Genomic DNA, 23,787 nt, shown 5'->3' with positions numbered 1-23,787 from the left:
CGAGGTCTCTGCCAAGTCTATGCCTTCGGCCCCCTTGTGTCTGTATCCTATGCCCACAGTTCCCATACTGTGCACCAAGGCACCCTAGGGTGCTGTAGGGAACAGGGAACTTGGGGGTGTTTTTCCATTCCAAGGGTATTTTGAATACATGAAATGTCAGACCCTGTGTGAACTACCACTGTAAGCTGTGTAGACCTAAGTATTCAATAAATGGAACTATTCGTAACTTTTAGCCCAAGATGAGGAGGTGGGGCATAAAAAAATTGCTGTGTCACTTAGAATGTGAGCACTGAGAAAATTTGGGAATCTCTCATATGCAAAGGCATTTATGTATCATGAAAGTGGTGTTGGGGTGCCGGGGGTGGAGCTGCCTTAAGCTGAGGACCCTCCTCTCTGCACCTGCGCTCACCTTTCTTCAATTCCTTTCACAGTGTTTGGCATGCAGAACAATCTGGCCCCCAGCTCATCCGCCCTGTCCCATGGCATGGCCACCACCTCCACAGGTCAGTAGCTGAGGCTTGGAGCTTAGGGGCTGGGAAGTAATGCTTCTTTGCAGGTATAACTCACAATTTCCCTTTCAACAACTGCATCCGAGGGACTAAGATGTCCCTAAAAAATCAATCGACCTTTCCCACCAAAGAAACAGCCCCCGCTCCCAACCTAGAGATGCCAACCTCGATCATTTGCTGGATCAGACATGTGAAAACCCGGGGGATTGTTACTGTGGGGTGTCACCTGTGTAGCCCTGTGATTCATTGCTGTCCCTGACTGCCCACTGCCACTGCAAATCAATCATCTGGCTAATTTTATGGTTTACTCCTTGTGCACACCTGAGGGAGGGTGGACAGAAGAGGCATGAGCCTCAGCCCTGGCCCTCAATTTGCTTACTGTTTAGTTGGAGTAAAAAGTGTAATAAACATGAAACTATTGGGGGATTCTATAAGATAACATGAATCAAACTGTGCAGAGCAGGTCTTAGGGTTGTAGGAGTTCAGAAGGGAAGGTGATGTGGGAGGATCTAGCAGGACTTCATGGAGGAGGTAGCCTTTAGAACTGTTCTAGAAGGATGGGAATTATACCAAAGAAAGTTCCATCTAAGCTCTCATTGCTGCCCCCATGGCTGGAGAGCTGATTGCATTATTCCTTATTCTTCATGCTCATTATTCACTCATAATTATTATTCATTATTATTATCTTCCTCTCACGTGGGGAGGCTGCCAGGGCTGGTCCCACTCCCTCAGTGGTTCCTCTCTTGCAGCATACGGGATGAAGAAAAACATACCCCAGAGCCCTGCCGTTGTGAGCACTGGCGTGTCCACCTCTGCCGGTGAGTGCTGTCCCCAGCTGCCAGGGAGGGGCAGGCTGCAGTACCGGGAGAATTGCTCCTTGGTGACACTTAGCATATGGGAGGAGGGGACATAACCCTCTGGTGGTCTAAGGTCCCAAATGGGCCTCTCGGTTACTTCCAGAAATGAGCAGAGATCAGCAGCTCCCTGACCTCACCTTGACCTTTCTGTCCAAGGGAGGCAGGAAGCTTCACCCTCCACACCTGCCTAGGGTCAGACACTTACACTCCAGCTCCCACCTTTGTCTGGAAGCCCCTGGCCTGCTCCTGTTACATGTCACCCATGGCAAGAACCAAGGAGCCGGTCAAAGCTGCCACAGCCTCCCTACTTTCTGTAGACTCGTTATCGACTTGGGCTCACCGCACAGGGTCGGCCGTTTCATCCATTGCTCTGATCCTGGGTGTTTCCTTCTGGATGCTGTTCTAAGTGCCTGGACCACAGAATGAACAAGGCAGGCTAGGTTCCTGCCCACCAGCCTGACAGTTGCAGTGGAGACAGATAAACAAGTAGGCAAGATAACTTGAAGGAAAGAAATAGGTGAAAGAGTAGAAAAAGGAATGTGTGTATATTAGACGGGGTGGTCAGGAAAAACCCCCAGGGCGCTAACACCTGAGACCTAAAGGATAGAAATGAACCACCAGGTTAAAGAAGGGCCTGTCTGAGAAAGGGACTTTTGTCCATTCAGTAGAGATCCTATAGCATCCAGGTGGGAGGCTGCCCATCAGCCAGCCCTCCAGTACTTCTGACATGGACCCAGCCTCCTCACAACCAGACCCTGTGAAGCAAGGGAGGTTGTCTTTGGTCCCTAAGATGCTTCTTAGCAGCCACTGTCAGGGAGACCAGAGACCCTTGGACACACCCACTAATCTCTCTTTTCCTCCCCTCCCCTTTTCCTTCTCCTTCCTCTTCTGGTCATTCCTCCCTCCACCTCCTCCTGGTACCTTTTCCTTCCTCCTCACCCACCTCTTCCTCTCTAGCCTGTACCACGAGTGTCCAGAATGATGAGCTCTTACACAAGGACTGTAAGTTCCTGATCCTGGAGAAAGATAACATGCCTGCCAAGAAGGAGATGGAGCTGCTGATCATGAACAAGGACAGTGGGAAGGTCTTTACTGCCTCCCCCGCCAGCATCGCTTCAAGTACGTGGGAGCCCAAGGGACTCAGGTGTCAGAAGAAAGGCAGACAGTGTGGGAGACCCCATGTCCTAGCAAGGTGGTTTGAGATGTTTTAATAGTGAAAGCACAGTCATCCAGTCAAATGAAAAACTGCCTGCCTAACCAGGGTGCTCCTAGAATGTAGACAAACCTGGAAAATTCTGGAAAAGGGCAACCTCAGCAAGACTCCCAACCACAAACACAGATGGGGGGGTGGGGGGGTTAACCCCAGGAAAGCTGAGTCCTCTTCCTACCCATGTGGACAGGATGTGGAGTGGGGTTGGAGAGGGGGGGAGGGAATATCCTAGATTGTCATGAGTTGTGTGCACAGCTTCTTTTTCAGAGGACACCCTAAAAAAGGAAAAGCAAGCTGCCTACACCACTGACACTAAGCTGATCTTGGATACTAATGGTAAGATCACATCTGATCTCTGTCCACCTTTGCCTTCAGCCCATCCACGTTTCATTTACGTATTTGTCTCCTGAGACCTCACCACTCCACAGGTGGTCCCTGGACCAGCAGCAGCGGCAGCACCTGGGAGCCTGTTACAGGCGCCCAGGCCCTGGCCCAGGCCTGCTGAGCCAGAGGCTGCGTTTTCACAGGCTCCCAGTTGATTCGTGCGCGCACAATATTGAAACAAAAGCTTTCCCATGACGTGTGTAAAGCCTACAATGGTATTTTTTTTCTCACCTTACTCATCCTCCCTTAATTTTAAGAACTAATAGAAAATGCTTTGCAAAGCACTTGCTAGCTTTATTTTTTCTTCTCAAACACCTAGATCCTCTCGTAGATAAACACATTGCTTCACTGCTGTGAGTCCCAGACCATCTCTCCGAATCACTGGTTTCACGGGGGAGGGGAGGGCGGGGTCAGTAAAGGAGGGGAAAAGTGTGTCATAGAACATTTTTAGGTAAATGCAAAAGAAATCAGTCCCAGCCCTGACAATGCCTAAGTTAGCAGTTCCTTACATTGTCGGGGTGGAAATGGGGCAGTGAAGCCAAAGGACCCTTTCAGAATCAGATGGAAGCTGTGAACAACTTTCCCAGAAAACTGTGCACATGCCCACAAACACTCCGTGGTCAGATAGCATCAGGAACTTATCAACAGCCCTCCTCCCAGCCCATCCTTGCTGTCGGGTTCCCTGCACCCCAGGTCAGGAACTTGCATTCAAAGTCCCTTCACCAAGAAGGCCGAGGGGGGTAGGGGGAGGGGGTTAATGGGGGAAAAAAGGATATCTGTAATACTTTCAACAATAAAGATAAATTAAAAATAAAAGTCCCTTCACCAAAAAAATCAAGTCATTTCTCACAAGCACATTTATTGTTTGAGAGCAAAGGTCACTCCTGAAAATGTCTAGGGCTTTACAGGTTTCAGGTCACAAGAGGGTTGTGACACTGCTTTTTCCCACCATTAATTGTTTGCCAAGTCATGTCTGCATCGATGCAATTACTCAAGGTGCCTGGGGGGTACATCTACCTAAAGCCCTGCCCCTAATCTGCACAGAGGTTATCTGTGGGCTCCTCACATTTAAGAGCTCAAGTCAAGCCCTAGACAGTTTGGCTCAGTGGATAGAGCGTCGGCCTGTGGATTGAAGGGTCCTGGGTTTGATTCCAATTAAAGGCACATACTCAGGTTGCAGGCCCGACCCCCAGTGAGGGTCTGATTCTCTCTCATCATTGATGTTTCTCTCTCTCTCCCTCTCCCTTCCTCTCTGAAATCAATAAAGATATATTTTTAAAAATAAAAATAAATAAAAGCTCAGGTCAAAACCTGTTCTCGGTGCTTGTCTTTCAGGAGACGTGAAGACCGTGTCCACAAAGGGCAAGGCGGCCTCCGCAGGTAGGTGAGCCCGGCGAGTCCTGCAGTGACAGCAACCCATGGGGCTGGTGATGGTGAATGGGACAGATAAGGCCCCTCGCCTGGAGCCAGAGCACACCTGAGCCACCCAACTCTAAAGAGTGTCCCTGAAGGCTCAAGGGAGCTGGGTGGAGGGCGGTAGAGGGGGCAGACCGGGGCTAGAGTGGTCCACAGAAAAAGCTTAGTTCAGGTGCAATTTACTCACAGGTTTACACACACACACACACCCACACACACACACACACACTCATACACTGCTACCTGCCCTCAGGTCCAGGGGCTCCCCCTATAGCAGGAGCAACACAGCAGGGCTGCTGTTGTCCACTCCCCAGACACAAACACACAGGCTTTACGGTGGCACTAATTCATGCACATCTCCAACCCTTTACACTTTCCTCTCTTCCTCCTCTAACCTGTGAGAGAGGCAGAGCAAGGGTTAGCACCCCGTTTTAAATACTAACCTTTTTACAAAAAAAAAAAAAAAAAAATTGCCTGGGCACACCTTAAATGCTGAGTGTCATTCTAGGCACTTGGGGCTTACACACAGAGTTGTAAACACTGCACCGTGGAGATGGGAACACCTTGGGTTTGGGCCTAATAAAATGTAGGAGGTTGTGGCAGGTCAAAGTTCTTCATCAAGAGCTTTAAACCGAGCCCTCTGTGCTACGTCCCCTGCTAACTGCCTTCCATGCCTCTCATTTCACTCAGCAACTGTCCTATGAAGTAAGTAATCTTTTAAGCTCATTGTAGTTAAAAGAAAAGAAAAGAAAAAGGAAACAGAGTAGTTAAGTGACCATCTCAGGGTCACACAGCTCAAGCCCAGGGTTGTCAGACTTCTACTCCTCACCAGCCTCATCCTTCACGGAGCCGCACAGGACCCTGAGAGACTCACTTACGTTCACTCGGGACCACAGGAAGTCACCCGAAGCCAGAGAATTTAGAGGGAAGAGCCAAAGCCACCTGCCTTCACCTTCCCCTTCTCTCTCCCACAGATATCCACGGCTACGGCTACGATCACCATAACGGTGTCAGTGGCAGTAAAGGTGGCGGCGGCGGCGGCGGTGGTGGTGGTGGCGCTGGCGGGGGCCCATGGGGAGCAGCGCCCACCTGGTGCCCCTGCAGCTCCTGCTGCAGCTGGTGGAAGTGGCTGCTGGGCCTGCTGCTCACCTGGCTGCTGCTCCTGGGGCTGCTCTTCGGCCTCATTGCTCTGGGTACGTGGTAACGGTGGCAGGGCAGCCGGTCCCAGTGCCCAGCTGCCCATTCCAAGGGCAGGAATTTGCTGTGTCCCAAGTGTCGGGCATCAGTGCAGAGCTCTGTGCTGCAGGTGGGGAAACGGGCTCTGGGAGGACGCCACCTAGTGGCGGAGCTGGATTCTGGTGCAGCTCCCTTGCCCAGGCCCCCATCCCTGCAGCACGGCTCTAGGCTCCCAGCTGCCCCGGTAGTCAGGCCAGGCCTTCTCATAGCAGTTTGGCCCGAACGCTCTGTTGGCCTCACACAGCTCTCAGGGAGGGTAAGGGCCAGCACTATCACTCTCTCAAATGAGAAGGCTGAGCCCGCCCACCCAGACCAGGTTTCTTTAAGGGTCGATGACAATTTTGAGTAGCTAATCTGGCTGCTAGCCATAAGCATTCTATCAAAATGTTCCCAACAGCCTGGCCTGTGTGGCTCCGTGGATGAGCATTGACTTAATGAAGCAGGAAGCCACAGTTCGATTCCAGGTCAGGGCACATGCCCAGGTTGCGAGCTAGATAACCAGTGGGGAACAGGCAGGAGGCAGCTAATCAATAATTCTCTCTCATCGTTGATGTTTCTCTCTCACCCTTTCCCTTCCTCTCTGAAATCAGTAAATATATATGTACATTTAACATGTCCCCAATGGCAAGAAGAAGCTCCCCAGCCCTCAGAGTCCCCAGTTCAGGCTTCCGGGGGAGTGAGTGTGTGCTGGGAAGGCACTGGGCTGACCCTCGGCTGAGCTGCCCGTCTGCCCTTTCAGCGGAGGAGGTGCGGAAGCTGAAAGCGCGCGTGGACGAGCTGGAGCGGATGCGGAGCGGCGTGCTGCTGCAGGAGCAGATAGAGAAAAGCAAAAAGGACCGGCTGCAGGGGCTGGCGCCCGGGGCGGACACAGGCATGGACAAGTTTGGGCTGGATGCTTCCAGTCAGGAGGCGCTCTGGCTGTTCATGAGGAACAAGCTGATGATGGAGCAAGAAAACGGTGAGCACATCGCAGGGCAAAGGGCCGGCCTGTGTGTGGAGTGGTACCCGCTCAGGGGACTCCCACACTTCCTTCACTCTCAGGACCAGGACTGTGAACCCATTTTACTGTTGGGAAAACTGAGGCCTGGAAAGAATTGCCCAATATCACACAAGTAGCACCTTTTAGAATCTGGTTGCCAGTCCTACCCTCAGTTTCTCCCCCACTACAACCACAGAGATTCCTTTCGTGTCTGTGTGTCACACAGATGTGTAACTAACTCGGGGTTTGCTTTCTCTTGTAGGCAATCTCCGAGGAAACCCTGGCCCTAAAGGTACTGTGGTGGGTTGAGCCCTTTCCCTCTCGTTTCCTGAACTTGGAGCCCTGTTTTCTGGGTGGATTAGAAAGCTGTTTTCCAAATTGAAGGATGAGCAGTAGACAAATCTTACAGCATCTGTTGGGAGGGTTGGGAATTGGCTGTACAGTCAGAATATCTCAGGACGGGAAGGGACCTAGGGCATCCTCTGAGAGGCGGGTGATGTGCCAAGTGACACAGACGGGGACTGAGAGGAAGCCACGCCCCACGCCAGCTCACCTTGAAATGCGGTTCGCCCGCTGTCAGCTGGTCTTACCGACTATGAGAGACAGGCCCTTGGGTTCTCACCCCGTTCACAATCGTTTTTTCTTTCTTATTTTAGGTGACATGGGAAGTCCAGGCCCCAAAGGTAATTTTTACCTTAATTATTAGTGAGGGTTGACGGTTTAAAGCAATCGGCGAGCATCAGAGAACCCACCTCACATGCTCTTGGCCATCGCCCTTCTGTGGTGGGACCGTGAATTGCAGAGCAGCCTGCAGACCCTTGGGCTTTGGTGGGGCAGGGGCTTCGTGACAGAGCAGGGCTTCGCCCCTTCTCAGGGCTCCAGGGACTCCCAGGCCCTCGGGCAGCCTGTGTCAAGGGCTTACATCTACCCCCAGCTCCAAAGGGCAGCTGAGGGCCTGCTACTACTCAGCTTCCCCAACCCCCTAAAGGTTTTTAAAATACAGATTCCTGGGCCCTGCTGAGAATCAGGTGTTCCTGGAGCAAATGCTGTGGGGCTAGACCTACCCTCTATCCGGGTTTTAATTCTGATGAATCATTCAGGAACCACCATTCCAAGTGAGCCACCTGCTCTCAGGGGTCTTAGCCGAGAGAGACCGGGGATAAAACCCAGCCGTTGGGAACTGAGCCTCCTGTGGGGGATTCAGCAGGAGCACCAGCACCTGCCTCCAGGGGTGCGGGACGTAGTCACAGGAGCAGGTGCCCACAGTGCTAGTCAGTTGGGGACAACCGCATGCTACCTCGTGTGGCACACACTTATGTGCTGTAAGAAATTGATGTATTTCCTCGGAGAAGTGGTTTGACGGTCAATGGGGTGGGCCCATGGGTGGGAGGAAGAGGTTTCCAATCCCAGGACCACAGCAGCGCCCCTTGATCTAGCCGAGTGGGGTTCACACACTTCAGAGTGCATGAGCATGGACAGGAGATTCTGGGTCCCACTTCCAGAGCCTCTGATTCAGCAGTCCTGGTGGTGCAGGTGGGTGGGGCCAGGAGTCTGCAATCCTGATCACCCCAGTTTATTCGGAGAATCACTGTTGAAGGTGACAGGGTCACCTCTCTGGGCTCCATCTTTCTTCCCAAGAGATCCCTATGCAGGAGTTGGGGCTCCTGCACTTGGTGGTCCTCTTCTCTTCAGGGTTGTCTGTCTCCATGCACACGCCTGGGTCACCGCCCCAGCTCCCCTCCCCAGGACTCCAGCGTGTAGGTCACACCCCCTGACCCTGCTGGGGATGGGGACATAAGGTCCTGGAGCCCCTGAGCCTGCAGTTGCCAGGAAATGTGGGCTGCCCAGTTAAATTCGAAGCACAGATAATTTTTCACTATAAGTATGTCCCAAATATTGCATGAAACATACTCATACTAAAAGTTTATTCGATGTTTATCTGCAATTCAGACTTACCTGAGCACCCTGTATTTTTATTTGCTATATTTGGAAATCCTGTCTGAATCCCACCTGGTGGCTCCTTTAGGTAATGGCCCAAGTCTTTGAGCTGACTTCTCTTTCTTATCTCTGTCCCGCAGGAGATCGGGGGCTCCCTGGGACTCCAGGTGCGTAATCTGATGGCACGGCTGGTGGTGGGCTGCTGGGTCCTGGATCCCAGGTCCTAGGGGGTATTTTCATGTATCTACAGGTATCCCTGGGCTCTTGGGACAGCCAGGTCCAGAAGGACCGAAGGGACAAAAGGGCAGCATTGGTAAGAACTGCTTCTCCATCCACTCCTTCCGTTCCTCCCTCCCTCCCTCAATAGACATTTATTAAGTGCCCACTGTGTGCCAGGCCATTTTAGCTGTTGGGGAGACGTCGGTGAACAAAACCGAGAAACTCCTGCTTACGTTTGGGTGGGGAAGAAAAATACTAGATAAATTTGTGAAGTTCATAGCAGGGTAAGAGGTGGTTGGGAATGGGGAAGGCAGAGGCTGGTGGGACATGGGGAGTCCTGAGGGAGCCCTCAGGAAAGGCCTCCCTGAGCAGGTGCCATGTGAGCCAAGACTTGAGGGCATGAGGGAGCCTGGCATGAGGAGAACTTAGAGCAACATTCCAGGCAGAGGGAGCAGCCACAGGCCCCGGCACAGGTGTGCCCACTGGTCAAGGAGTAAGGAGGAGGAGGAGGAGGAGGAGGAGGAAGAGGAGATCATAGGGGCCTCAGCTACAACCCAGAAGGGAGGCGGAGAGTCCAGAGGGAGGGCAGGGAGCAGGCTGACCATGTGGGGCCGTGGAGGCCTTGTGAAGACTTTTCCCCCCAGCGAGGCGAATAGCCACTTGCAGGTTTGGGGCAGAGGTGGGACATGATCCTCTTGCATTCTCAAGGGTCGCTCTGGCTTCTGGGTTGAGCCTGGGCTACAGGGAGCGAGGGGAGGCCCAGGGGACCAGTGCAGAGACTCCAGGTAGGTGTCCTACCAGCGAGATGCTGCCCGCGGAGCCCTCAGGGTCCTAACTCTCATATGGCCATTTCTGTTTTTAGGAGAGCCTGGCATGGAGGGACCTGTGGGCCAGAGAGGGCGTGAAGGCCCCATGGGACCTCGTGGTGAACCGGGACCACCTGGGTTTGGAGAGAAAGGGGACAGAGGTAAGAGGCGATTCCTTCACCAGGAGGGTTAGTTACATCCACACTTCCTTCTTCCATTTTTCTCACTAGCATTTGCTGGGCATCTTGAGCCAGGGTCTGGGCCAGGCCTGGTGGAGGGTGTGGGCCAGGCCATAGGTCCAGGCCTCAGGCTAAGAACCTTGCAGAGCTCAGAGTACAAGGTCACAGGGAGAAAGGGCCTTCCCACGTGGGGTGGCGAGGAGTTAGGGCTGAGGTGAAGAGTTTAGAGCAAGGCCTGGCGGAGTGTGGTTCAGATCCTGGAGACTTTCTTGGCTGGAACTAGCCAGGGAAGGAGGCATGGAAAGCCCCAGACACAGGCCCAGCCCTGGAGAGGCCTGGGAAGATTTTGCAATTAGATTCTTAACCATGAGTCTGTTTTTGTTTTTGTTTCGTTGTGGTTTTTTTTTCCCAAGAAAAACCAAGCATAGACCCCAGAAATCCTCTCAATGCCAACAGGTCATGAGCTGAGCAAGAAGCATAATTTTTAGCTTCCCTCTCTCTTAAAAATATTGCTCAATAAGGCAACAAATGTGTATCAAGTATCTAGGGTGCCAGACTTCATGGAGCATAAAGGCTCTGAGGGTAGAGACTGAAGGTGTTTTGCTGATTGATGGCCTTTGTGGGGGGGGCACCCAGTGGCTCAGAGGGTGGGGACCACCCCCCACGGACACCTCCAGGCTGGGTGGACTCTCTCAGAGTGCTCCTTTCTCCCCAGGGGCTGGTGAACCGGGCGTTCCTGGCCTACCTGGCGTCCCGGGTTCTGTGGGTCCCAAAGGTAAGTCAGGTGCCCAGGATGGTACCCAAGTTTGCCATGTCCTGGATAGATAACAGAGGTCCAGGTGCTAGGATCCCAGACAGCCTTAACCCTCTGCCCCAGGCCTGTGCAGGGGCGATGGGCCCACAGAGGGTCCCCTACAAAGGAGTCAGAGGTCAGGGTTGGGGCTAGTTTGGGCTGCATGGCGGATTTGGGGACGTATTTCCATCTGTTTCCAATGGCCCCATTATGTGGCCCCTAAGTGGGTAGATGGATCAAGAAATCAGAAGTCAGACCATCTCCTCACCTGTCTGGGCCCAGATACACACATTCAAAATGCAACGTGTCTGAACCACCCGGGAGAGTGGGCCTTCTCGATTTGATGCCCACTGCTCATCTCTCCTCCCTCCTCTGCCCCAGCCCAAAAGTTTTACTCTGACTGGGAAGGAGCAGGGCTCTCTTGATCCCACCAGTTTCAGCTTCCTCCCTGGATGACTTTGCCCTGGACTTGGGTCATCTTGGGACCCACTGGCTCTGGGGTCCTGGGAAGAACCCAGACCATGTGGGTGGCATGCACACACAGCCCTCACTGGGAAGTGAGCCCCACCCCTCCACCTGACCTTCACCGTGGGGTCAGCTGCCCCGGCCCATGTCTGACCCTTCTGATCATTGTTGTTCTGTCATCCTTCCAGGTGCCAGTGGTTTACCAGGCCCACCGGGTCCCCCAGGTCAGTACACTTCTCCTTATAATAGACGTTATTTCTGGGGCAAAGAAAGGGGTGCCAAAAGGAAAAGCAAACATTATTTAAGCAAAAGAAGCAAATTTAAAGAGCGCCTGGAGGTACAAAATTCAGGTCCACATGTCCCCTGCGGCTGAGGTCAGGTACCAGGGAGCCCTGTGAGAGCCTGGCTTGGGGCCTGGGCCCTCTGGCAGCTTCAGCAGCAGGCAGCTCCCATCCTGCCCTCACATCTGAGCAAGTGCCTGCCTCCACCTCATTTCTACTGGCCAGAGCTCGTCCTGCTGTCTTGGGAATCTCGAGCTACGGCCCACATTGTAATGCAGGCCAGTGTCTCTGTCAGGGTCCCACGAGGTGCCCTATGACCAGGGCCTGGGAGTCAAAGAGGCAGAGAAGCTGGACCAGGACGATGTGGAGGGAAGTGGGGAGGAGTCCGCAGAGAGCAGCTCTTGATTTTCACTCCAAAGTGTGTGTGCAAGCGCCTGGGTGTGTGCACACATGCGTGTATACATGCTTATGTCCTGTCTGCCTGCATGTGTGTGTCTGTGTGCGCGTCCATCCTTTCCAAAGCTGGGGCACTCACCCACCTGCATGGTTTCCTCTGCTCACAGGCCCTGTAGGTCTCCAAGGGTCCCGAGGTGAAGTGGGACTCCCTGGCCTCAAAGGTAAGCTGGTGGGAAGGAGCTGGGTAGGGGGAGATATCACCCTGTAGGTGCCAGTCACTCAGGAAGAAGGTGTTGGGGGGACAGAGAGGGTCAGATGGACGTAACCAACAGCCTGTGCAGGCTGACAGGCACACAAGGAGAGGGGAAGTCAGGATGGTGGGCGGGGTGCTGTCTTCAGACAAAGACACTGCCCTTCCTGGTCTTCCTTGCCAAGGCTCTTTATATCAGGTTGGCCATTACTTTTTCAGGTGACAAAGGTCCTATGGGACCACCAGGACCTAAAGGTATGTTGCTCCTACTGCTGCTCAGACATCGCTAGAGCCTGCCTGACTCCTAGGAACCCAAATGTGACTCATGCCCCGGCATCCAAGAACACAGATGACTCTGGCTCCCGGGCCCTGGGGCTGGGAGGGATGTCCCTCTCCGATAGGGAAACTGAGGCACTAAGAGGAGTCACAAAGCACCCACATTGCAGCATTGTGGGTGGGTAGTCCTTGGGGTGGCGAGGATGCAGTATTGAGGTCCTCCTGTTCTGGCCATCCTGTGCCCACAGCACCCACTGTATGACAGTCAGGGCCGGGGGCAGCTTGTGGGTGGAATCAAATGTGCCCCTTTGACTTCATAAATGACGAGTTCTCACCCAGATTCTGCTGACAGCAGCTTGCAGGCACAGGGAGAACTGTTCTGCAGCAGGGTCCCTCTAACGGGGTGAGAATGCTTTCCTTGCTCCTGACCGATGCTTCCTGCCCCCCCCCCCCCATGTTTGTTTTAGGTGACCAGGGTGAGAAAGGACCCCGAGGCCTCACAGGTCAGTCCTACATGGGAATCCACTTTGATCATTGAAAGACATTTTATAAATCTACTGGGCCCTGGAGGTGGGGAAAAATACAGAGGTATGAGACAGAATCTCTGTCTACTTCAGGGAACTTGCAGTCTACAAAACACAGACGAATGGCATGAAGCGCTGGCTGGAGACAAGCCAGCATCAGGCTTGCCAGACAGTAAACATCTGGGGCAGAAAAGGGAATTAGGATTGTCACTGGTTTTTGGGGAATCCAGTTGAGGAAATTAAGCTCTTCCCAAAGTGGCAGAAAGTTGGCACCACTTGTCCCCCCTCATCCACTTACCTCCTGCCAACTTGCATGATTAAAAAGGAAATATATATATATATATATGCCTAATATGCAAATTATCCCCCCACGGGAGTTCGACCGGGAGTCCAATCGCTCGCTATGACATGCGCTGACCACCAGGGGGCGGGGCGGAATGAAGGAAGGCCCCGGCCGGCAGCCAGAAGGTCCCCATCAGCCCTGTTCACCAGCCAGGCCTAGGGACGAATTTCATGCACCAGGCCTCTAGTTAATAATAATAATGATACTTTAGCGACAAGGGGCTGCTCTCTGTTGCCAAGGAAATAAGACTCAGACACACTCAGCTGCAGACCAGGCTCATGCCTGCTGCCTGGGTGGCCCTGACTGTAGAATCTAAGTGGACACCGTGTCCCCAACCTCTCTGGTACCCGAAGCTCATCTGGTTGGGGAAGTGGCAGGCTTGAAGGTGGGCAGGGAGGAAACAGCATTCTACCACGGTCAAGGATGCAAAGCTTGAAAGCCTCCAACCAGCTAGGCCATTTCCTTCGCAGGCGAGCCGGGCTCCAGAGGTCCACCTGGTGCTGCCGGGGAGCCTGGAGCTAAAGGAGCAATGGGTGAGTGTCCGGAGGAGTGAATGCAGCAAGTCTGTCCCCTTCCAGTTGTCATCATGGCTCTGGAGTTGAGATCCTTCTAGAGCCACCTCTCCTGTTCTCTGACCCCCCACCCCCTGGTAGAGGATGTGTGTACAGGCCGTTTCTGGGCCTACACATCCCTCCTGGGGCTCAGAGAGCAGCAGTCTCTGTGGGTTTCTCACTGCTCTGGCAGGAGGACTGGGCAAGGCATGGCCCCCACCCTGTCCCCAAGCCACTTGGGTCCCTGGAGAGGACAGGCAACGCCAGGGTCCTCTGGAACCCTCTGGATTCCAGACATAACCTTGACAACCCAGGGCAGGTCTCACAACCAGATCCAGGGGCATGGGGCTGACCAAGAGCCAGGTGTTTAGCACAAGTCCCAGGAGGGATTAAGCCCCACCAATTCGGGATGTGATTTACTCACCTTCTCATTCATTTAAGAAATTGTTGCCCAGCTGGTATGGCTCAGTGGTTGAGCATTGACCTATAAACCAGGAGGTCACAGTTTGATTCCCAGTCAGGGCACATGCCCAGGTTGGGGGCTTGATCCCTAGTCGGGGGCATGCAGGAGGTAGCAGATCAATGATTCTCTCTCATCATTGATGTTTCTATCTGTCACTTCCCTCTGAAATATATATATATATATATGAAATCGTTAGGAAGTGCAATTCTATGCAGGATGCTTTGCTGGGCAAATAAGATGCTTCCCCTCCCTCGAGGGGAGATAAAGCCTGTATGAGGTGACAAGTGCCGTTAGAGGTAGAGTGTGAGGAGGATTGCTTGCACCCAGAAAGGTGGAGGAGGCAGCATTTCAGATTGTCCTAAAAAGTACAAGAAGATTTTGATCATGGTCAATTTGGAAAATTCCATGCAGAAACGATAACATAGTAAGAAAAGACAGAGATGAGGGGGAGGGTGGTGCATGGAGCAAGACATGGTCCCAGAAGGACCTCAGGGAGGTTGGCCTCACTGGAGCGGAGGAGACAAGAGCTTGGAGGAGTTCGACTTCCAGGACGTGGAGTAAACGAGTCCGGCCTTTACTGAGCCAAGAAACACACATCTGGTGTGTGCCGAGTCCTGCCCAGGGCCCTGGCGATGCAGTGGGAGTCACCGAACAGTTTTAACGGGAAGATAGAAGTTACTGGTGTAGGGGAAGAGGGCAGGGAGAAAGCCGTGACAGAGACTGGGCTTTTCCACATTGGGCGGCCATGGAAGGGGCCCAAGGGCTCCCCACCTGGGAGACAACTTGATGTGAGCTTGATGGGCAGCATAGGGAGGGAGTCCCAGAAGTAGCTCCCAGAGTCACTGATGAGCTGTGGTTCTGCTTTCCTAGGACCTGCTGGCCCCGATGGACACCAAGGCCCAAGAGGTTGGTCACTGATGGGCTCTCCTCACTGTCACTGCCTCCCCTGCCCCCCACTGCCTGCCCTGCCCACGCCTTCTAATCATAGCTACGAGGCACGCGCCACATAGAAACATACAAAGCCGGGTTTTATTAGCTTTCTCCTCCCCACCTGCCTGCAAGTCACTCAGTAAAACCCTAAGAAGGCAGCAGCTCAGATGTGCTGGCCAGTTCAGCGTTCCCAGAAGGAAAACATTTACACGTTGGTCATCCTCTCCAGGTGAACAAGGTCTCACAGGGATGCCTGGAATCCGAGGCCCACCAGGACCTTCCGGAGACCCAGGAAAGCCAGGTAACCGCGGGAAGAGGGAGCCACATTCTGCTGAGTGTGTGTGTGAGAGAGAGAGTGTGTGTGTGTGTGTGTGTGTGTGTGTGTGTGTGTGTGCGCGCGCGCGCGCGCTCGTCTCGTCCAATTTTCCTCCAGCAGCTCAGCAGGTAACTGACACAACTGCTGGCTTGGCTTTGCACTGTGGCTGTGTCCTGACACCTCTGAGTCACCAAGTCTGGCAACTGGGAAGAGAAAGGTGGAAGGGTTGAAAACAAGGGGCAGAGTTTAACACCACCTCAGCATCTTGCTCCTCAGAGCCTTCCCTTTGGCCCACCTCCCCTCGGGCCATACCTGGACCCTCACTAATGCCCACCAGTCTGATGAGAGGCCATCTCCACGAAGGCCCAACAGAAGCAAGATGCTCGGGGCTGCAGGAGAAGCCAATCAAAACACCAAGAAGGCTGGGAGGGGCCGGGCGCTCATCAGTGGTGGGAGAGCAGGAGGCCTCCTGGCTCCTTTGTTGGGAGCGCCAAGGAGGGAGCCTGGGGGCAGCATGAGGGGGTCAGTGAGTGTGTGTTTTCTGGGTTCATGGCTCTCAGATGCCAGAGGTCTGTGACCCCAAACAGGCTGAGAACCGCTGCCTGAGGGAGCAGTGGGTCACTTCACTGCCGAGGCCAGTGCTGGGAGGACCCCCGAGTCTGGCTGCCCCACCAACCCCACCGGCTCCTGCATTCGAGGGTGTGGCTCCTCAGCCCTTCAACTCTCCCTCGTGTGTTTCTTTCCCGTAGGTCTCACGGGACCCCAAGGACCTCAGGGTGAGTCACTGGGTCACTCTCATTCCAGCCTTCCAGCATCAGCAATGCCTCTCCTCAGCGCCCTTGAGTCTCCTCTCCTCCCCGCACTCTCCCAGTGAAACTGGGCTCAGACCTTGTGGAATGCGTCTTGAGAAGCACCTTAGGAAGGAAAAGCACGCACCGGGCAGTCTAGAACGGCATCCTGGTAGAAATGGAGTTCGCTCGTGTGCCCGTTCTGTCTGCCTGTGCCCTGCTCCCCTCCGGCTCAGGCCCAGGAGTTGGCTGGCCCCATGGCAGCCCACATCCCATCGCCTGGAGGAGTGGGAGCTCACCGTGCAGAGGGGCCCAGTTTCTCTGAGACAGCCTTGGCGTCCAAGTCCACCCTATAGTCGGGCCCATGTGTGCTGGCACCACACACCCAGCCCCAACCCCTAAAGGGAATTAAGCAAAGATGTAAAAAGAAATCAAGCAGCAGGTCCCCCAAAAGCTGAGCACACGGGGATGCCCTGCAGAGTTCAGGAGACAAAGGCTAGGCAGGAGCACAAGGCAAAGCCAGGGAGGTCTCCAGGGTGCGGTCAGCGATGGTGGCCATGCTGAGTGACAGGGCGCTGGCCACAACAGAGGGTGTCGGAAATTGCTGGGCCTTCATTATCCTGACTGACTTGTTTTCAATCACATCAGGACTTCCTGGAACCGCCGGCCGACCAGGTGCTAGAGGTAAGTGACTTTCCAAACTAGATTTTCTTTCTTTTCACCCGTCATTTTTGTGGGAGGGGAGGGGAGGTGTTGGCAGGAGTGAAGCCCTGTCTGGGCAGAGCCTGGATCAACAGTGGCATCTAGTGGCTGTGAGGCTGGGAACCAGGGATCTGCACTGATCAGCAAGGCCCTGAATCCTGAAGCCTCTGTCCTTGGACCTCTCAGTACTTTTCCTGCCCAAGCCCGTTCCCAGTGAGATCCTGAGACACCACTGTGGGAGAAGAGAGAGTGGGAGTGGGAATGACTCTCAAGTCAGCCTCATTTCAGCCTCACTGAAAGGCAAACTCTGCCCCTTCAGGGAGTCCCAGCTTCTTCCAAAAGCTAATGTGGGCCAAGATCAATGCTCCGGCCTCCAGGGTGTCCGTGCAGAGACTGGTGCTTAATGCATCCTGCACACTCCCCTTAGTTCATTAAAATGCCGTTAGCCTGCAGGTTAGAGGCCCAGGAGTGGGTCTCAAATGCAATCAGAGGCCTTGCAAATGATTTACTGGGTCACTAATTGATCCTGGGAACAACCACTCTCCTTTTCCTCCCCTCCCAGGTGAACCAGGAGCTCCAGGCGGGATCGTGACATCAGGTAAGCAGGCCCTGGACTGTGCATTCCCATGTACCAGGCATCTGCCCAGGCTCTGCCCTAATACCCTCCAAGAAGCACCAGTCTGAGGACACAATGCTTGGGCAGGATGCAGTGCTGGGCTCTTCCGGTCAGCAGTGAGGCAGTGGGCGGGGTTTAGAAGTAATGAGAACAAGAGACGAAGGCCCAGCCCAGCCCACAGCCTAGCCTGGGTCCCGGCACCTCTGAGCCAGGACAGTGGGCTCAGTGTTGCCTGTGTCTTCTGTTTCCAGAGGGGTCGTCGACTCTCACTGTCCCAGGCCCACCAGGACCTCCTGGAGCCATGGGACCCCCAGGACCACCAGGTGCCCCAGGTCAGTCTGTTTCCTTGCTTTGCTCCCAAATCAGCAGCAGGCCTAGGTTGCATTTGACAGTACCCGCGTTTCAGTACCTGAAACCCAGGAAAGGAACCAAGGGAGGAGCGTGAGGAGGAGCTGAGAAAGCCCCCCAGACAGGCTAGCGAGCCCTCATCACACACCAGCCAGCATCCCACGCACTGCACAGGCCTTGCTGCACCAGACCCCACAGCACGCGTAGACCACTTTCTTAAGGTTGCACAGCTAAGGAGTTGCCTCTTAGAAAACAACTTGATAATCTGCATCAAGGGCAACAAAGATGCTAGGAATCTATTTGGAGAAAATTTCCCCAAATTGTTCAACCATAATGAAATTGCTACAAAAATATGAAGACATAAAAGCAAGTTATTAGGGGATGATAGTATTATTGTAAACAGCAGAATGCTCTATAAAGTGTGCTCTGTGGTTGCAACAATATTTTTACAAGATGCCAAAAAAAAATGTATAGGTGATATTTTCTATTTTTTCCCAAAAGCCTGTTATTTTGATATATAGATGGGTTTGAACTGTGCAGGTTCACTTATACACAAACATTCTTTTGGAGATTTGTGACAACTTGAAAAAAATTTGCAAACAAACTTTATGACTTTCTTAACATTTTCTTGGCTCTGGCTTACTTTATTGTAAGACTATAGCATATCATACATATAACTATAAAACAATGTTAATTGACTCATTGGTAAGGCTTCCAATCAACAGTGTGCTATTAGTAATCACAGTTTTGGGGAAATCAAACGTTACATGCGAATTTTCAACTGCACAGAGAGTCAGCGCCCCTAACCCCCATGTTGTTCAAGGGTCAACTCTATTTTTCCATTATCTAAAAATGTTCACATGTAAAGGAAATACATGATTTAACATGACCAAGGCAGGTATGGACCAGCCTTCCCTCCTGATAAGCTCCAGTGAGGGAGGGGGCACTGGGGTGCGTGGAAGTCCCTCGCTGTTGAAGAGCAGTGTCTGAGGGGGCGGCCCTGCCCATCCAGGGGCCCAGTGCAAGCTGACCTCTCTGGGTCACTGTCCCATGCCTTGTGAGGAAGCTAGGTGTGTACCCAGGACCCACCTGGTCTTCAGCTCTTTCTAGAACTGGGACCCTAGAGGTGTGACAAAGCCTTTTCTTCCCACCCCATTTCCAGGCCCTGTTGGCCCAGCTGGTCTCCCAGGACAGCAAGGTATGCCACGCCTGAGAGAGCACACACCTGGTGGGCTCAGTCGGGAGGGCTTCCTTCCCAGGCTGGGCTTGGGCCTCGGTCTGTAAATAAAGCCAGACATGCTTTGGGGGAGGAGGTGAGGGGGTGACATGGTTCTTCACCGAGAGCCTTGCAAAGCCTCCGCTGCAAGGCGGGGGTCGGTCGGACAGGGCGTTGAGGCAGGACCTTCCACTCCTGGTCAAGGTTAGCTGTTTTCACCGGCCTCGGGCCTCTTGTGACCAGACCCTGATTATGGTGTCCAGAGACTTCTCCAAATACCAAAACACACAGTCAGGCTCGGGGAAAGCCAGTCCACTTCCTCCTGTTTGCAGTCAACGCTCTGGCCTGCCGTGCCCCAGGCACCTGGGCTGCAGCGGTCACGGGAGGGGTTTCTGCTGGCGGCATCCACCCTGACTCTGTCTCTCCCACAGGCCCGCGAGGGGAGCAAGGACTTGCTGGTGAATCGTTCATTAGCAGCAGCAGCTCCATCTCTGAAGTCCTCTCTGCCCGTGAGTGTCCCCTGACCCCGGGCAGGTGCAGGGAGGGGATCCGGGGGTGGGGGGGGGGGAGTGGCAGCGAGGTCAGGACACTGGGGCCTGTGGCAGCTGCACCAGTGAGTCATCGGAGCCCCAGATGCGGGTGAGGATGACAGTCCTCTGGAACACAGTGCCAGCCGAGGACAGCAGGGGCTTTGTCAGCGTCAGGGGTCCGGGGGGGCGTGATTCACTGGGGATGGGGCAGCTGTCAGAAAGGTTCTCAGATTCCAGGGTCACGCAGGGCCTCCGAGTGATCCAGACACGGCTAGTGTCGCTGGCAGCAGTACTGCAGCCCCTCTCATGGGAGCAGTGACCAGGGTTCTCAGCCTCAGGCCTGGCCTGGGAGGCTGAACTCCTGGTCCTCCTGTTCCCAAAGTCCGTTAAGGAGCCCAGATGGGGATGCTGCTGGGCCTCCACCTCAGCACCTGAGCGTCTGGACAGCTGAACAGCCAGGATGACAGCCAACCCTGGTCCCGCTGTCATGTGAACCGGACATGGTGCCGTGGCATCGCGCCGAGTCCTCCCGGGGCCCCTGTGCCGTGGCATCTGTCCTCACGGGGCCCTGTGCTGTAGGCCACGTGCCTCTGGTTTACAGAGGTGGAAGCTGCTGCTGGAAAATGTTGAGAACTTGCCCCGAGTCACCAGCTAGAAGTGGTGGAGCAGAGATTTGAACTCGGGCTCTCCGAACTGAAGCCATGTTCTTGCCTAGCCCTTGCTGCACCCATATGAGCTATCAGGGAGTTTGACTGTAGCCCTGCCCTGCCTCTGATCAAGGGCACCACAGCAGAGGGGGTCTGGTGTGTGGGTATGCATGTAGCCCAGGGTGCCTGGCACTGATGGTCCTGGTGAGGGGAGAAGCTGGTGGAAAGCACCCCCGTGTCAGCTTTTGCTCATTTCCGTTTTCTTCTCCCTGCAGAGGGTCTTGATTTACGAGGTCCCCCAGGCCCACCTGGACCACCTGGGCCACCAGGTGAGCATCTCAGGGGTCTTTTGAAGGTGGGGAATCGCGGGGCACCGGGAAGCTGGGCACTCAGTGAGGAAGCAGGCCCTGCTCCTGGGGGCAGGATCGGCTCTGTGAGTTCAGCATTGCCTTTCCTCACTCTCTGCTGCAGGACCTTCCACTCCAGGCCCCCGAGGCCCCAAAGGAGACCAAGGTGAGAGCCGTGTCGTAGGGAGTACAGGAGCCTGTATGTGCCCAGCATGCCCAGCTGGTGGCCAGGAGAGTTTGGATGAGGCTTGATGAGCTGGGGCATTTCTTCATTCTCTTGCCATATCCCTGGAGCATGCGGTGGGGGGAGGCATGATGGTCAGAAGCTTCACACAGGATTCCTGCCTCTGCATTGGCCTGGTGGGAGGAGAGGCAGGAGGAGCCCCAAGCCATGTCTGTCCCAGCCCTGGAGCCCCATCCCCCCCCTCGCCATGGGCCCCTTGAATTCACAATGTCTGGCTCATATGTACCTCACAACTCTGAGCCTCCTTCTCTCGGGCCCTCCAGGCCCCTGAGGACACCAAGGTAGAGCAGAACTGGCATCAAACAAAACCTGGGGTTGGGGGTGGCAAAAGCTGGCGTTCCAAGAGCCTTTGACCAGAGATTAGTGTGTGTCTCTATGAGTGACTGAGAACCTATGTGCGTGTGCTTGTGTGTGTGTGTGTGTGTGTGTGTACTACTCTAGGTACTGACTGTGCTCGTAGGTCTGTGTCTGTGTGTGTGTACTACTCTAGTACTGACTGTGCTCGTGGGTATGTGTGTGTGTGTGTGTGTGTGTGTGTGTGTGTGTGTGTGTGTATGCTACTCTAGGTACTGACTGTCCACTCTCACTGTGTTCCTCAGGCCTCCCAGGGTTCTCAACCTCAGGTAAGTGCTCAGGCCTCGCCCCCACCCCCAGTGCAGGCTCTGGATAAAGCCTCTCCCAGCCCTGGCTGACTGCACTGTGTATGGTGTTGGCTTCCAGGTTCCAGTTCTCTGGGATTCAACCTGCAGGGACCACCAGGCCCACCGGGACCCAAAGGTGACAAAGGTCAGTAAGGGAGCAGCCAAGAAGGCAGTGAGGAGCTGGCTCCCAGAGCCCAAAGAGTGACCAGCATATATTTATTGGTGCTAAAGCCTTGAGGGGAAGAAAGGAGAAGCTGAAGGGAGGAAGGGAGGAGGATGTGAGGACACACACAGTCTCTGCCCAAAGGGAGCTTGTGGTATCATTGAGGAAACAGAGGCATGAGACAGCTGTTGAGCCACATGCTGATCGGTGTGGTTGGGCTTAACCAAGGAAGGCTTCCTGGCGGAGGTGATGTAAAAAGGGCTTCTCGTTTTGGGTTCCAGGTGATCCCGGAATTCCTGGTGGTTCCTCTCAAGGTAAGAACCAAAGGTGACGAAGTTCCTTTCCCCTTCTTCAAGGCTGATCATTGCCAGTGAGGACATGGATTCATTCATTCATTCAGCCATGATTCAGTGTTGATTAGGCACTTTCTCCACACGCTAGGATCTCTGAGCTGCCTTAAGGTTACATGTTAGTAGGGCAGGAGGGAAGAACCCCTGTGTGTAAAGGTGACTAACAATCCCAATGACAAGAGATGGAGATAGAACAGGCCCTGGGAGCTGGGGGTGTTCAGAGATGAGGGTTACTGTGGAGTGGTGAGCAGGCTGTCCAGAGAGGAGTGAGGGTTTGGCCTGGAGAGCTCCCATCTCTGTGCCCCTTGCAGACAGTGGCTGCTGCAGGCACTCCTACCCTCTCCTTCTGGGGAGCCTTCTCTTTGCCACTGTCCTTTCTTCTGGGAAAGACCCTCCCTCCAGCTGGTGGGAGCAGTGCCTGGCCCCTTTGCCTGCCCCTAAGGTGGAGAAATCAGCTCAGGCTTTCTTTCTTCCAGGGGGATCATCATCTGGCACCATGTTCATGCAGGGCCCCCCAGGCCCCCCTGGACCGCCTGGGCCTCCAGGCTCCCTCAGCAGCTCTGGCCTGGAGGTTCAGCAGTACATCTCTGAGTACATGCAGAGTGAGTGCCGGGCTAGTCGGGCAGTATGTTTGTGCACGTGTACATGTGTGCATGGGTGTGCGCAACTGCATGCACATCTGTGTTGGAGGTCAGCAGTCTGTATGGCCAGGCCCAGGTCTTCTACCCCTGCATGCGAGACAGCACGTCCATGAGCTCCTGTCTGCTAGCTGCCCACACACATGACACTCACACACCCACACGCTTGTCCACATGCATACACAGCTACACACTTTCACATGTGTTTATTCCCAACCCCATCCCTGTACTCCCCACGGATGTGATTTCCACAAATGTGGGCAACAGAGCTTTGCTAAATGAGTGGCTGAATAGTCTTGTTGGTCCACAGCCCCCGAGCACCCCCTGGCCCGCCGAGGCCACTGCCTCAGTTTATCTGTAAGGGGACATCGAGGCTCCCTGCTTGCTCTGCTTGGGCCCGAGTGTGGGGTGTGGTAGGCATTTCATCCGGTGCTTCAGGTCACCTCCATGGGAAGCACATGCCCACCTGGGGACAGGCTTGACTTTGCTTTGTTTGTTGGCAGGTGACAGTGTTAGGTCTTACCTATCTGGAGTTCAGGGTCCCCCAGGCCCACCTGGTCCCCCCGGGCCTGTCACCACCATCACTGGTGAGACTTTCGACTACTCAGAGCTGGCAAGCCTCGTCGTGAGCTACTTACAGAGTAAGCCTCTCCCACCCCTGAAATGACCCTTCTCCCAGGGCTCACTGTTGTTCCCAGAACCTTGTCTCCTAATTTGTGTTGGCTTTGCCTTTCTTCTGAACATGACATTCAAATCTGACCCCAGGGTAATCAGGCCCCCTGGCGCAGCTTCAAAAGGCTTTGGTCAGATGAAGAAATGCTGCATAGCCGTGTTCAGTGAGCCTTCTTGCGGCTGAGGGCTGTGTCCTAAATATGTGAAATGGGATCCTACGGGCTGGCGGGATCTCGTAGGCCTTAGGCTAAAGCACCTCGATAGCAAACTGCGATTACCCAACAAAATCAAAGTAACAACCTTCCTCCACCTTTTCATGCTTTAAAAACAATCTCCTAATGCGCCCCCTTGGTTCATCTCCCCCAAGTGGAAACAGCCCGTTGACCAGTCTGTGATTCTGGAGTAATGGGGGTACTGCTTTAGTACAGATACGCAGGTAACCCCAGCTTCCCTTCCCGACAGCTTCCGGGTACAGCATCAGCTCGTTGTCAGCTGCCTCCATCACTTCTGAAGACATCCTGGCTGCACTGCAGCGTGAGTCTCTTGCAGGGGCTGGATGTGGGA

At 54.1% G+C, this 23,787-nt stretch overlaps 1 protein-coding gene across 1 annotated transcript in view; it reads left to right on the top strand.

Moving 5' to 3' along the window:
• Nucleotides 1-23,787, top strand: part of COL17A1 (collagen type XVII alpha 1 chain) — a 48,509-nt gene that overhangs the window by 19,678 nt on the left and 5,044 nt on the right. The window contains exons 12-45 of the mRNA XM_054729309.1: nucleotides 432-503; nucleotides 1,259-1,327; nucleotides 2,324-2,485; nucleotides 2,832-2,912; nucleotides 4,296-4,340; nucleotides 5,351-5,569; nucleotides 6,352-6,570; nucleotides 6,854-6,883; nucleotides 7,248-7,274; nucleotides 8,670-8,696; nucleotides 8,780-8,842; nucleotides 9,611-9,715; nucleotides 10,449-10,508; nucleotides 11,180-11,215; nucleotides 11,836-11,889; nucleotides 12,138-12,173; nucleotides 12,662-12,697; nucleotides 13,532-13,594; nucleotides 14,946-14,981; nucleotides 15,235-15,306; nucleotides 16,071-16,097; nucleotides 16,758-16,793; nucleotides 17,374-17,409; nucleotides 17,679-17,759; nucleotides 18,938-18,973; nucleotides 19,423-19,500; nucleotides 20,444-20,497; nucleotides 20,640-20,681; nucleotides 21,359-21,382; nucleotides 21,480-21,545; nucleotides 21,845-21,877; nucleotides 22,390-22,515; nucleotides 23,055-23,192; nucleotides 23,686-23,757. Of these exons, the coding sequence (XP_054585284.1) occupies nucleotides 432-503; nucleotides 1,259-1,327; nucleotides 2,324-2,485; nucleotides 2,832-2,912; nucleotides 4,296-4,340; nucleotides 5,351-5,569; nucleotides 6,352-6,570; nucleotides 6,854-6,883; nucleotides 7,248-7,274; nucleotides 8,670-8,696; nucleotides 8,780-8,842; nucleotides 9,611-9,715; nucleotides 10,449-10,508; nucleotides 11,180-11,215; nucleotides 11,836-11,889; nucleotides 12,138-12,173; nucleotides 12,662-12,697; nucleotides 13,532-13,594; nucleotides 14,946-14,981; nucleotides 15,235-15,306; nucleotides 16,071-16,097; nucleotides 16,758-16,793; nucleotides 17,374-17,409; nucleotides 17,679-17,759; nucleotides 18,938-18,973; nucleotides 19,423-19,500; nucleotides 20,444-20,497; nucleotides 20,640-20,681; nucleotides 21,359-21,382; nucleotides 21,480-21,545; nucleotides 21,845-21,877; nucleotides 22,390-22,515; nucleotides 23,055-23,192; nucleotides 23,686-23,757 (2,361 nt within the window). The remainder of the gene's footprint in view (nucleotides 1-431; nucleotides 504-1,258; nucleotides 1,328-2,323; nucleotides 2,486-2,831; nucleotides 2,913-4,295; nucleotides 4,341-5,350; nucleotides 5,570-6,351; nucleotides 6,571-6,853; nucleotides 6,884-7,247; nucleotides 7,275-8,669; nucleotides 8,697-8,779; nucleotides 8,843-9,610; nucleotides 9,716-10,448; nucleotides 10,509-11,179; nucleotides 11,216-11,835; nucleotides 11,890-12,137; nucleotides 12,174-12,661; nucleotides 12,698-13,531; nucleotides 13,595-14,945; nucleotides 14,982-15,234; nucleotides 15,307-16,070; nucleotides 16,098-16,757; nucleotides 16,794-17,373; nucleotides 17,410-17,678; nucleotides 17,760-18,937; nucleotides 18,974-19,422; nucleotides 19,501-20,443; nucleotides 20,498-20,639; nucleotides 20,682-21,358; nucleotides 21,383-21,479; nucleotides 21,546-21,844; nucleotides 21,878-22,389; nucleotides 22,516-23,054; nucleotides 23,193-23,685; nucleotides 23,758-23,787) is intronic.

The sequence above is a fragment of the Eptesicus fuscus genome, chromosome 17, assembly GCF_027574615.1.
Source record: "Eptesicus fuscus isolate TK198812 chromosome 17, DD_ASM_mEF_20220401, whole genome shotgun sequence".
NCBI classification, from domain to species: domain Eukaryota; kingdom Metazoa; phylum Chordata; class Mammalia; order Chiroptera; family Vespertilionidae; genus Eptesicus; species Eptesicus fuscus.
Note: the sequence above shows the minus strand (reverse complement) of the source record. Positions and strands in the feature narration are given on the sequence as shown.